The sequence below is a fragment of the Pyxicephalus adspersus genome, chromosome 3 (genome assembly GCF_032062135.1).
Source record: "Pyxicephalus adspersus chromosome 3, UCB_Pads_2.0, whole genome shotgun sequence".
Taxonomy (NCBI): domain Eukaryota; kingdom Metazoa; phylum Chordata; class Amphibia; order Anura; family Pyxicephalidae; genus Pyxicephalus; species Pyxicephalus adspersus.
This window is the reverse complement of record NC_092860.1, coordinates 38389109-38403361: the sequence shown is the minus strand read 5'-3', so window position 1 is coordinate 38403361 and position 14253 is coordinate 38389109. Positions and strand designations below refer to the sequence as shown.

Sequence of the window (14253 nt, the reverse complement as noted above, 5' to 3'; positions counted from 1 at the left end):
GGTACAAGCACAGGTCAGGGCAGGCGTCAGACAAGCGTAATCCAGGTACAGGCACAGGTCAGGGCAGGCAGCAGATATGTGTGGTTCAGGTACAACCACGGGTTAGAGCAGGTGGCAGACAAGCATAGTCCAAGCATGTACAAGGAATATGGTGGTCTCTGGGGACAGGTAGGGGCGGAGATGTTCCTTAATGTCTCTTGTCACTGCTGACACCTGGTCTAATTCTGGGTTTGGAATCAGAATTACATAACTCTCACATATACGCTCACGACTAACGCAAAACTCCCACACATACGCTCACTACTAACGCATAACTCTCACACATACGCACACCACTAACGCATAACTCCCACACATACGCTCACTACTAACGCATAACTCCCACACATACGCTCACTACTAACACATAACTCCCACACATACGCTCACAACTAACGCATAACTCCCACACATACGCTCACAACTAACGCATAACTCCCACACATACGCATACTACTGAAATACAGTAGTACAGAAATAAACGTACAGAAATAAAATATAACTGACAGGCCAGGCATAAGGAACTTAGTTCTGGTCCTTTCTGTCATAAAAAAAACTGTCAGCAACCCCGCTGAAGCAAAGTTTGAGCTGCTTTATTATTTGTCAGTCTTCTGTGAGGTAATTCCCATAGACTAAACGATGGTCCAGTCTTGATATTTATCTATACACACACATTAGGTGAATGTATAATGTCAGTGTCAGCCTTGTCCTACAGCCATGGATCTCCCTCAGCTGTGTGTGAGGTGGCCCTGGATGTACAAGCACTGCGTATATTGTAGCCGCTGGTCAGCCTGTAACAACACCCTACCCTGTCCTCACACATCCCCCCTCCAGCTCCATCTATTGTTCCCGCTCAGCCCTCTCCCATCCTCTATCTCCACCACACTGGCCGGCCCCTAGTGCCCATGACGTAAGAGCGCTGCCAGCGGAGTGACGTCACGAGACGTGGACCGCAAGCGGCCTCCGGACTACGTTCGGTGCCCCCCGACCCCAATCGGAACCGATGTACTGTGTGACAAGAGCCAGAAGGAAGCAGCGGAGGGGAGGTCAGCAGTAACACCATCGCTAGAGCCGAGCAACAGGTGATGATCCTGAGTGGCGGGGAGAGTACAGTTATGTGATGTGTGTACACCGGGTGATGATCAGCACCGAGGATGCTGCAAGAACTCCTAACACTTGCTGCTATACACCAGTGTCCGGGGGTGAGCACTGCCAGCAGGAGATTCTGCTTTGTACACACGGTGCTGGTCAGCATGGCACGCTTTATGGGCTCAGTGTATATCGCGACATACATTGGGGGTATCCGAGCTTTTACAATAGATTTACAAGGATCAGATCATGCTGCATGTGTCAGGGTGTCATAGGTTGTTGTGATTAGCCCTATGTTATGAGTACTTTATATATATATATATATATATATATATATATATAATAGTGTATATACCTATTTATATATAGATATATATACATACACTCCATTTTTATGTCCCCAGTGTTTATTTCCAGTTCTGGTATTCTCTGTAAATATTTTCCAAGCAGGACTAATCTACAAATAATATCTATTATTATTATTATAGAGTGATCTAATACTTGCTCAGCAGTTGTAATGTATTTATTACCCCTGGGGGTATGAGGGATCCCTCTCCCTGTAATACTCATACATTGGTGCATTTCTGTCTGAGATCATCATTCTCCTTTTATTATATCTTCCTTTGGCTTCGACAAGACAGGGATAGTTTCAGCTAGAAACTTTATATTTTTATTTAAAGAATCCTAAAGCCATTTTTTTGGTTCTAATGTCATAAAAAGTCCCACTTTCTAGTTAAACCCATCCTTTTTGTAAAATGTATGCATTTATGCTGGGATTGGACGGAGATTTAACAATGTAAGCATATGACTCTATTTTCTGTATTATGGTTTTAAGTTTATATGTTTTGTAATAAAATATTCTTCTACATGTACATAGAAATTTTTAGACAGATATTATACTAAAATAAATAATATGCAGAAAGTGTATGTAGTTACTTGACAAATATGTATTATATTTATTAATAATAATGAAGCGCGGTACAAAGTCATACCACTATATGTACTATATCACTATATGTACTATACCACTATATGTACTATATCACTATATGTACTATATTACATTATAAGCTTGAAGTCCAGTACAGTTATGGAACTAGATCAGAGTATCGCCACCTTTTAATAAAGGGAAACCCTTGAAATAACTTTTAGGACTGGGGGAACCCTGCTATAATTTTTATATCCCCAGCTCACAGTACGTTTGTGTGGTGATTGGTAGGAAGAATGCCTCTTACATTGCCGGCCAGTGGGAAGAATGTCACTTTTACAGATAGCTACAAAGATCATCTGGTATGTGTTAAACTGACCTGAGAGTCACAAGCTGCTCATTGCTCAAGGAAACCCTAACAACCCCTTGTGGAACCCTGCTTGAGAAACATTGGTCTGGACAGATATGCATTATTATTATTGACTTGTATTTCTATAGCACCAACATAGTAAACAGGGCTGTACAAAGTCATATGTATTATAATAAATACCAAGCTTGAACACCAGCATGTGTGGATAGTAGACAGATATATATCATTATTATTAATATCTTGTTTTTTATCAGCACCAACATATTACAGCACTCTACAACATCATGTCACTATATGTACTATAATAAATTCTATAGTGGAAGGCCAGTGTATGTAGATTCCTGGACCAGTGTTGTACAAATGGCGTAGCACGCAATATTTATATATTGCTATTATTAATAAACAGGATTTATATAGCACCAACATATTACGCAGCATTGTACGTTAAATAGGGGTTGCAAATGACAGACGAATACAGACAGTGATACAGGAGGAGAGGACCCTGCCCCGAAGAACTTACAATCTAGTAGGTGGAGGAATTTACACACAATAGGATGGGATATATGTAGTGGTGGTTTCAAAAGACAGAAGAAGATGGGTAGCCAAGTTTGAAAGAATGGGTTTTGAGTGTTCTTTTAAATGAGCAGAAAGTAGGAGCAAGCCGAATATATATGTGTGTGTGTGTGTATGTATATATATATATATATATATATATATTTATTTTTTTTTTTTTTAAGAAAGCAGGGGTTGATTCATAATTACATTTCGAAGAGATTTTAATTACAAGGAGGACTTTTTTGTTTGCTCAGTAAACAAAGGTTGTAGAGTGTTAGGGGAATGTTTATCTAGTGTATTCCACTGATAAGAATGTTGGCAAACACAGAGCAGAGACAGAAGGAATGACAGTAATTACTTGGTTATCACAAATCACACATCCACTGCTGTCAAGCTGGAACTCTTTGGTCTTTGGCCCTGTTAACACCATTAAAAAGCGCATTAATGGGGGGTTCTACTCTACTTAAAACTAAACCAAAAAGTTTAGCTTGACATATACCGTATTTTGTTTGTTGCTTACCTTTTTGTATACCAGAAGCTCAAACTTTTTTTGTTTTCACTTTTGGATGCGGTTGGGTGTGGGTGGGTTAAAACTTTTGTTCTCTTCACATTCTCTCCTGTAGACTCAGTAGGAAGTGAGAAGCTATCTTTCTAATAAGTGAATGTACTATTGATTGTTTTCATGAAAATAGTTGTCCTCATTGGAAGAACTCCCCTCCATTGCTGTACTGGTAGCAGCCTAAAATTTTACATTTTCACTCACTACCATTCCTTTAGTGGTCAGGACAGTGTGACAGGGACACAGACAGCAATAAAAATGTGACAAACTTTCTAAACCCCCCCTCACTAGTCAATTTTATTAATAAGATTTGCTTAAATGATGCTTTAAAGCTCACTAAAAATGATCTGTCTAATACTACCAAAGTGACAATGCTGCTGCACATTTTCAGTTCAGAAGGAACAGCATTGAGACATGAGATAAACTACCGAAGTTCACCTCTTTCCAACTGCGTATGGATGAGATTGGTTTATATATCTATTTGTGCCTGCATTTGTAAGTTGTACAGTTGTGTTGTTGCTTTTGCGAATGGTTTGCTGCAAAACTGCACACACAGAATTGAATGGGAATACTTCTTAACCTCATTGCAAGATCACTCATTAACCTTTGCAACATGTGGCAGGAGAATCACAACCACTTGCTAAAGCTTTATTTATTGTACAGTGATGTGCAATATGTTGGTGCTATATAAATACAGCCTAATGAGGATAATAATTATAAAGTGTTTCAGCAAACTTTAGTACTTTTTTAGTACTAAGTACTTTTCTCACCTCCTCCAGCTGCATTGCAGTTGAATATTAATGCCTGAAAGCTGTTAACCGCACCTCTGCACATGCCCTAAAGGCAATTTAGGAATTGACAGATCAGTAGGTAATAAAATATGTTTACAGGGGATCAGAAAAACAAAAACTCCAATATTAATGCTTATAGCTGGCTGCATCTTATATGCCATTTTTATTTTCCATTTTACTTTAGTACTGCTTATAGTATTTTTTTTTTAATACCACTGTAGGTATGTTTTTCCAAGCTTTGAAAAGGTTAAATCTTTGCTTCCTTCCATCTGTTGGTTTCCCTGTTTTTGCCTTGTGTTACCTAAGAATGAGTTAATGGCATAGGGCCTTAAATCCTATTACCGAATCAAGTGTTCTGGGATAAGAAGGTTATTTTTATTCGCAAACCTCCATACTGCTGGGTTTGCATTAGTAAGACTCAAATCACTCTCAGTGATAGCAATATCTTGTGCCTTTACTAAGATGGAATCCAGCATTGGTTTTAGTCTGAAAAAAAAGTTTCCATGTTTTAGTAGAATTTATAAACTTGCCTCCATCTGCAAACCTATTTCTTTACATAGCATAGTGTTGTGCTTTATTGCTATGAATATCTTGTATTGCCTGTACATTATATGACATTTCTCAATGTAAACGGACCGTGTGTTAGTAAATCCTGTTGTGAGGAAGAACGAAAACCTTTTAGTACTAGAATGTCAAAGAATACTCAAATCTCTATATTTAAAAGGTATTTGAAAGTACTGGGCTATTTATGGCCTCCTCATAAAAATACCAATTGTTTGGTGATCCAGCAAACCTGGAATGGATTTGGTCCAGGGTTCAAAACATTTGCTAGCAAATAGAAAAGGGTTTTTAAAAATCCATTCCATGTTTTCTGCATCATCCAGTTCACTTCTGAAAGTGTATTCTCTCCAGCCTTGGAGAGCTTTCATAAATCAGGGACATAGTGTCCATAGAGCAATGGACCGAACAGCAGCTGCTGAAGGTTTTTAACACAAGAAAAAGTATGATGTTTTTTTCTGGTAAGTTGGACTCTCATAGTTACTTTGATTGCTCAAGTAAACTTAAAATTAATTTACTTTTGGAGGCTCTAATAAGACTGCACCAGCTGGTGGGAAGCTCAGCACTAGCATAGTGAATGTCATAAGGCCTTGTACATATGCGTAGGTCTGCCTACTATGTTGTGCTTTACTAACTCTTCTAAACTATATTTCAAAATAATATTAAATTCATACATTGGAAGTACCAAATCATGTACCGGATCTAAATCGGATATTCATTCTGACACGGCACAAGTCTTGTGTACATTTGAACAATACTTACCAATACATCCAATTTAGTTACAAATCGGTCTGTTAGGATAAGTTAGTTTCCTTCAGGTTTGTCCAATTATTTTATTGGTTATGAAGTAAAAATCTGCCCATGTGTAATAGTACCAATAGTGTCTGAAATCTAGATTGACATCGCCGACCAAATTTTTCAGCAGGAGTAGGTAACCTAGATCTGTGATTGGACTGATTTTATTGTTGTTTAATGAGGCAATTCAAAAGTTAGGAAAAAGCATGCAAATAGATTTCCTTTTTATTAGTGTAAAAGAGCACTGAAGTTTATTATTGTTAGTACTGGGTTACTTAATTTTGCCTTATTAAATAAATGGATAACTATGCTGGGTGTTAAATAAAAAATAACTAAAAGTGGATCTTATTTGTTGTAAGCATCCAGTAGGTAGTAGATACGTGCTCTATTCTGCCAATATCCAACAAGATGTAATATATATATTACTCAATACTTACCTACATTCCTGAAATAAGCAACATTCTTTAGTCTCCATAAAAGCAGGAAGGAATAAATCTGCACTGTTGCTTCTTACATTCATTTTAATGTGAACCTGAGAGGACAAAAATATAGGACCACAACTATTGACTTGCTTTGATTACAAGCCTTAAAGCTGTCAAAGCTGGCTCCATCACATTATTCCATTGTGACTACTTTGCCTGAATATTTCTATACTCTTCAGTGTTCTCCCTAGACCCTTTCAGCTGGGCGCACCTCCCGGCACGTTTCAGTAACCACCAGGCTGTTTATGGGTGGTTACTGAAGAGTTGGGTCACAATACAGGGGCTGCCACCTGCCTATCTACAAACAGTCAGAAAATGCTGTTTCTTGAAAAACTTCTGTTTGTTTACTTTTGGGTAGATTCCCTGTTAGACAGTTGTCCCTGGAATAGGCACCGACTTTTGATTTCCACTTACCCTTTGCTCTAAAATTTTAGATATCTCCTCGCTTACTATTTTAGTGACAAGTGACACCAGTACCAAAAGGGATAAATCCCCCCAATGGGGGCATGGCAAAAAAATCTAGAAGTTTTCGTATGTGTTGGCAAACTAATATGTTTACATCCATAAATACATTTTCATTGTTTTTAGGCATATATAATGCTTGTATTTGTTACAGTGTGACAATAAATGCACCGATTCACAGATTGATGTTGATTGAGAATAAATGCATTTTGATTGAGAACAAATGAACTAGAATGCTAATTTAAAATTTGTCATCATGGTCTGACATCATGCTGAGGAATGTTAATCTACAGACTAAAGGTGAAGTGGGTTTAAAACCCTTTTTCCCGTGGTATAAATTTAACCACCTTTGTTTTGTGCATACCATCTCATTTGGGTAACCTTTCATTAAAAAAAAACATTTGAGACTGCTATTTATGACATCTCCTGAAAGTTAGTAATTGCTTTACTGTCTTGGTAATCTTTTCCCTAATACTTTCACTGGCCCAGAATAAAGAAGCACACAAGGTCATTTGACCGTTCTCAAACTGCTGATCCTGTACAGTGTTCAATAATTTTTTTTTAAGCCGGGTGGGAAGAAATCGTACGCGGGTGGCAGCCCCTGTATTGTTGTGTACCCAACTCTTAAGTAACCTCCTAAAACAGCTGGGTGGATACTGAAAAGTGTCGGGTGAGGCAGTTTGGTAATAGATTTCCTAAAAAAAAATCTGTTTACACAAATCCTAGAACCCAGATAGGAGAGGGATTTTACTTTTTTTATATCTATTCTCTCCACAATTTATTTGTCACAATCCTATGCTTAGTGTCCCTTGAATTCACATCCAGCCAAGCATACTGTGATTTTTTCAGTGTTTACCTAAGAAAGCCCTGTTTTCTTTTTGTGACCTACATGCCCTCTACATTCCCTGTGAACTGCATTGCTCTGTTAGTTGTGGATTTGGATAATCTGTCGTAATTTTCATTACATATCCCAGGATGTAGGTAAATGAAGCAGTGCAGATGGTATTTACGTGCTTATTTTTCTGTTAGTGTACTCTATATACATTATTTGCTTGTTTTGCCCTAAAAACACATCACAATGTACATTTTTTTTCTTTAAATCCCTTCCCTATTTCGAAAAAAAAAAGTTTTCCTATTTGCTACTTGTTCTGTTCATGCTCCAGCGCTGCTTTCTTCCTCCTCTTCTAAATTAAATGGTTGGAAGAAAGTTTAGGACTTTAGACTGGTGAGTGTTTTATCAGTTTTCTAAATCTGTTAATTAAAGATTAACTTTATAGCAGGCATATATGGTAACTTTACCTTACGCTTATGCACCTACTTTCTGGGTGTTAGAAATAGAAACGTATGAAGTGTAATTTTCTATGGGAAACCCCGCATACTTACATATTCCTTGCCTCAGGTATTTAGAGAAGTGATGTTAAGTCATCAGCTCTTTCAAAACATACTAAGCTCTTTTGGACAGGAGCTTCTTCTTCTCTGTTACCTCTTAGATATGCCATTTTGGTATAAACCACATGACTAGTGCCTTGTATTTAGTGCCATAATCAATCTGTATAAGATAAATATTTAAAGGATTATTTAGTGACATATTTTAAGTCTTTTTTTTTTCTATGAATTTGAAGAAAGGGGATTATGTATGTCTTACTAGGTAAACATTGGCTATTCATAAAAGGATGCAGCAGCAGCGATGTCAGTACAAGAGGACTGTAGGGGACTATCAGCATAGGTGTGTCTGCAATCCAACAGAATATAGAGCTATATGGTTTAATTTTTACAAGTCTTTTACCAGAAAAGTATAAAAAAAATTTTTTAACTTTCCAATGTCAACGTTTGGTAAAAGAAATGTTAGTTTCCTTGCACGGGTGGTTCACTTTATTAGTAGTTCAACTATAGGATTCAAGTAGATTTGCATGGTCCAATGTACTAATAAATTTATCAGTTTATTCATTCTGTAGGGATCATTGTGCTAATTGTGTCTAAGAAGTACCCTGGTAAATGTACCATATTCCATTTAATATTTCTATTGAAATATTGTAGCATTCTTCCAAGTGAGTGTTCCTTGTCTCTTCTGTTCTTTTTACTTGTATATCTGCAGTGTGAAATCAAAGGCACTGTGACTCTGACTGCTAGTCTTGGGGGATGTGGAGCGATATTTGGCATTCTTACTACTAAGCTGCTCACTGTTATTCACACTGGGTTGTTTTTCTTTGTACAGATAACAGCTCCTATGAGAACTATGCTGGAAACAATTGGTGAGTAATATTATCGTCCTGTTATTTGTCTACTACATTTTTATTCTTCTGTATAAAAAATTCATCAGGCTATTTAAAACATATCTGTATGCTATATTGCATTCACAGTGTTTAGGGGAACGTTAGTTGTGAGATTCTCTGTTCTCCGTTGAAATAATTTGTTGGATGTCCTGATGCATTTTATTTATACTAAGACTATGGGCCTGATTTATCAAAGTTCCCCAGGACTAGAGAAGACTATCATGGGAGAACCGGGGTAATCCAGCAAACTTGGATTTGTTGAAAATCATTTTTTCTTAGATGGCAAATGTTTTCAATCCTGAACTAGATTCATTCCAAGTTTGCTGGATCACTCATGTTCTCCCATGGTGGTCTATTTTCTCCAGTATTGGAGAGCTTTAATAAATCAGGTCCAATGTGTAGGTGATCATTTGGTTGAGGCTTGGCAGCATTCTTCTCTAATTAACATACTTCAAACCCTGCCCTGACACAATAAAGAGTGCTAATACTTAAATACAATAATCTAAAACAAGCAATATGATTGTATCTATCTTGCATATGATTGGTTTTCCATTGCTTGAATTTTGGATACTGCAATTAGGAACAAAGCCTATGTATTGAATATTGCAAAGTTGCTGAATGTAGATAGAATAAGTAGTGTAAAGTTGAAATGACCTTTTATTAAAGCAGCGAGAGATCATGAAAGCTGCCATTACTGAACTCAATGTAAAAAATGATGATTTTGTTTGGGAGTTTTTTAGTAGTTTTAGTTGCACACCTGAATTGAGCAAGCAGATAACTGTATGACAAGTTGTGTGACAATTATCTAACACTGGAGCTGCATTCTTGTTCTGGGTTAGTGATCAGAAGGTATTAATGGCAGAGGATCAGAACACCAACTGGGCAAGCTGGATTTATTAGAACAAGGTCATAAAATACAGCTGACAATCTCCTAGTGAAAACCTTCTTTAAGTTGAGCTGAATGATTCACATTTGTTAACCCCCCTAGTGTTCTAATTCTGTCCATCTGTCCATGCAAAAAGTGTTACATTTATTTTTTGCATGGAAATTTTTTTTTACATTGTAGGCTACAATTTTTAGGCATAAGTCACCAAAATATGTCCAATATTTAATAAATTTATTAATAAACTTTAAATAAAAAAACACAAAATCTGTTAAAAAAAATAGTGAAACATACTATACCTGTATGTTTACCTGTACCTAATAATACATAATATACCAGTACAGTAGCATGTATAATATATATATATATATATATATATATATATATTTATATGAAGATTTCTTTGTATTGAACGCAATACAGCTACTTTGTATTGACTCCAATACAAAATGATTTGAATTTCCTGCCGATCCTCCTGCCTGCACCGACACGTGCACCAATGTCACCGGGGCAGTGGACGTCTGGAGATCGGAGGAAGAAGACGTGTCCCCAAGACCTGCAAGGACCAGCAGGATGCCAGGGGATGCCGACGGAGCAAAGTAAGTGGGTTTTTTATAGGTTTTAAGCGACCCCAAGTGTGACTTGTGATTATCGGTTTTTGCAGGTAAAATCCGTCACACTCGGGATTACCGCCGGGGGGGTTAATATATATGCAGCAGAAGCTTTGCCATCCATCTCTGTAGAACCAATAGTTCTTTCTATTCCCTGCACCTTGCCAAAGATGTTTATAAGTAAAGTCGAGAATTAGAAGGCTGGACAGTAGGGAATAAGTCAGTGCTGCATCTTTGGTCTGCATGGGGGCATATGAAAAAGTGGGGGCAACCCATAAAAGATTGTTATCACGAAAATGTACCCTTCTTTGTCTAAAATGTCTCTGTATGTGAATAAAGATACACAGAAATGTGCCAGACAGATTGTGTAAACAGTCCACAATGTTTTAGGGGTTTAGCGAGTCCCCTTCAACAGAAGTTTAAGCTTATCAAGGAAAGAATATTCTTGGCTAATACAGCCAAAAAAAAACTGAAGTAGTAGATTAATTATAACTGGATGAGTAGTTTCTTTATGGCTATTGTCTCTGTAAGAGTCGCCTAAAAGAAACTTTCCCTTTATTTTATCTGATATTTAATGGGGATACATGCAACAAAATTATCCAGCACCACATGCCCTTCCTTCAACTTTCATTATATAAGTGTCAGACTCTCTCCATAAAGCTGAAATACTAAATATATTAAAGTAGGATTCAGTTTTAGGTAAACCAGTTCTGGTACACACAATTGTGGTTTATGGCTGTCTTGTAGGTTCGAATTCTAGCAACTAACTAACAAATGCTTTCTGCAACAAAGATTAGTACAAAACCATCTGTGACCAAATGAACTGTGTAAAATATCAATTTAATGATCATTAGATAATTGGGATATTGGTTATTGTCTAATAATGCACATTTATTTTTAATGCAGATACCCATCGGGCCTTGCAGGCAGTGGAACGCCTACATAAAAAAGTTCGGGAACGTGGGGATGTAGCAAATGAAGAAAAGTTATGTTTACTAAAATCTGTTCTACAAAGCCCTCTTTTCAATCAGATCCTGAATTTACAGTCTTCACTCCAGCATATTAGAGATCAGGTAGAACAAACATGCAACCTATATAACCTCCTTCGTTATGCCATAATAAAGAAAAGCTGGTGTTTCATGTTTTAAACTCAAAGGTTCAGAGTGAAATGTATATTTTGTTACCACAACAACACTTATATCTGCAGTAGGAGCAGTGTGTGTTACTTTAAGTGATCAACCAGATGTTTATTTAATTTTCATAATTTTCATTCTTCTTTCACTGGATTTCTGAGTTTTAGTCTTTATTTGTACAGCATTTCACATTGCCACAACTTCCTTATACAAATGGTTTAAAAGTAATTTTATGAAAGTTAAACTTATCAGTGTAATGTGAATATTAATAAGCCAGAACTTCTGATGTTGTAAAAAACAGAAAGTCCACTTTTTCTTTTTTATACTTCAATCCATGTAATCAACTGCTAGAGAGCACTTAGGGAAGAATAATGGGAATAATGATCCTGATAGAAGATATAGAAGCCTGTGCATGTTACATACTTACTCAATAGAATTAAATATAATTATTATCAAAACCTATTAGCATTACCTATATCAGGCTTTCTATATGTGAAACGCAACAGATCTCGCAGTAGGTGTTTATGGATAATTTGTTCTTCCCAGATCTATGTATGTATGTATAATAGGTGTATGCATCTGTGTATTGATGTAAAGGGTCTGCCCTGGACCACTGTAGTACTGCAACAACTGGAGGCAAAACTAATACATGTGATTAGTACTTAATGATTCAAACAAAGCATCTGAACAGGTGACTAAGAATTTGCAAACATGTCCAACTTCTGGGTGCCTGAGTCAGCTGTAAGAAAAAGAATCAACATTAATGGTATTTGTGTTAGGTTACAAGAGAGGAAACCACTGCTTCAGATTGTTCTCCTTAGCTTGGTGAACAAAAACAGTACTGTTGGTTACAGATATTGCTGGGATTATTGCCACAAATTACAAGTAGAATAGTACTACCATCAGTAGAGTTGACAAAGCTTGGATATTTTGTTGTTAATTATTTAGTGATAAACTTTCCTAGGGATCTGATCGGATATACAGGTAGTCCCCAGGTTCCTAAGTTGAATTTGTATGTAAGTCGGAACAGGTACATTATTTGAATAAATGCAATTAGGACATATGTTTGTCTCAACATAATTTTAGGCAGTGAGGTGTCAGTTACTGTATAAAATCCCCACTGTGAGTTAGACGTTTATTAACTTTAGAGCAAGCTGTGCTTTGATATGCAAAAAGAAACAACTGCAGAGTTTGTCACTAAAGAGGTACAAGATGTTGTAGAACAGTTTACCCCCTAAGATCACCCACAACTTCAGTTGTGTTTAGCAAAAGTTTTTTTCTGCAAGTCATGAAAACTGCCCCTTCTTTCCCCCACATCACGCCTTGTCCCGCTCACAAAGGAGTAGGAAACCCCCATTCGTATCTAGGAGCTGTCCGTATGTAGGATGTCCTTAACTCGGGGGCTACCTGTAATCCGGTAGTGTTTTGTTTTTTTTGGATAAGGCACTTTTTTTTGTCTGGCTTTGACCCATGGGTGAGATTCTTAGATAGCTGTCACAAATAAATTCATTATAAGATATCACCTCTATTCCTTTGCAGTTTACAGCTTTTGATTTTTCAAGTATCACTTTTTTAATGATAAACATGAAAGTTTCTGTTAGAAAAATGTTACTAATTATAATTTTTAGTTAACGTTCTTTCATATCAGTCAACCTGCTCTGCATTTTGGTATGCATCGTTTTTTAATGATTTAAAAGTTCAGTGAAGCCTCACATACCAGCCTACACATTCCAGGTTCAATAATGCCAGAAAAATGGACACATTTATACAGAGTAGCCTAGAAGGAATGTTAGTGATAAGCAAAGATTGGAATGCTAGTCTTAGTGCAGAATTTTTTCTTTTCATGTTCTCTGCAGTAGTTGTAAACAAAGTCTTTGTAGCTTTAAAATCTGTGAGTATAAAAATACTGGTACAAATGTCTGGAAAACTATCCTTATGCAATTATCTGTGGAGGCAAAGGCGACAGTTTTGAAGACTTTTTAGCGACCAGAAGTGACTAGTGACTGTCAACTCTGGATGTCCTTTATTATTACAGATTCTCGCATCCAAGAAGAAACAATAGAATTTATTTGTAGGGTACAAGGTAACTAATGCTGTATTGTATAGTAGGAATATACGTAATACATTTCAAGGTCTGTATTCCCAAAATACTTCCTGTATACCAGTGCCTTTGATGTTCAATGGATGTACAGGATTGAGGACCCCTCCTACCCCATGTGACTGATTTGGTCAATCACTGGAGCTGTCACATGCACCCCATACCTTTACAACTAGCATTATTATAATAGAAAAGATATGTTTTCTAATAGTAATAATATTTTCTTTATGGACTTAAAAGTTGCATTGTAGAGAAGATCATTTAACTCACCATGTAGTCCATCAAGAGGGGATATGTGTTGATATAAATTTTTGGCCTTTAAATTAGCTATGTAACAGGTGCATATACCATTTTATATATGTGTTTATATTACTTTTTTTCTCTATTTATGTGTTTAGAAAATCATTGGAAAGGACATATATTCCAGAGCACAGTCAAGTTTGTAGGACAGTTGTAATAAAAAATCATGGTATTAATATTCTACCTCTAACTAATTAGTACAGTCAGCATACTTTGCTCTGTTGTTCATGATTATTACTGAAGTTTCCATTGTACAAAAACTCTGAACTATTGTAAAGAGTCAAAGGCCTTTAAAATTTAGGCCATTGCCTACCCCATATGTATGCT

General features: G+C 36.7%; 1 protein-coding gene across 6 annotated transcripts in view; it reads left to right on the top strand.

Annotated features, from left to right (window-relative positions):
• The first annotated feature begins 978 nt into the window (after positions 1-978).
• MPDZ (multiple PDZ domain crumbs cell polarity complex component) overlaps positions 979-14253 on the top strand; it is a 95527-nt gene continuing 82252 nt past the window's right edge. For all 6 annotated transcript variants that reach the window (XM_072404285.1, XM_072404281.1, XM_072404284.1 and 3 more), the window contains exons 1-3: positions 979-1121; positions 8844-8880; positions 11302-11468. In XM_072404285.1, coding sequence (XP_072260386.1) covers positions 8856-8880; positions 11302-11468 — 192 coding nt within the window. In that variant the 5' untranslated portion in view covers positions 979-1121; positions 8844-8855. The remainder of the gene's footprint in view (positions 1122-8843; positions 8881-11301; positions 11469-14253) is intronic.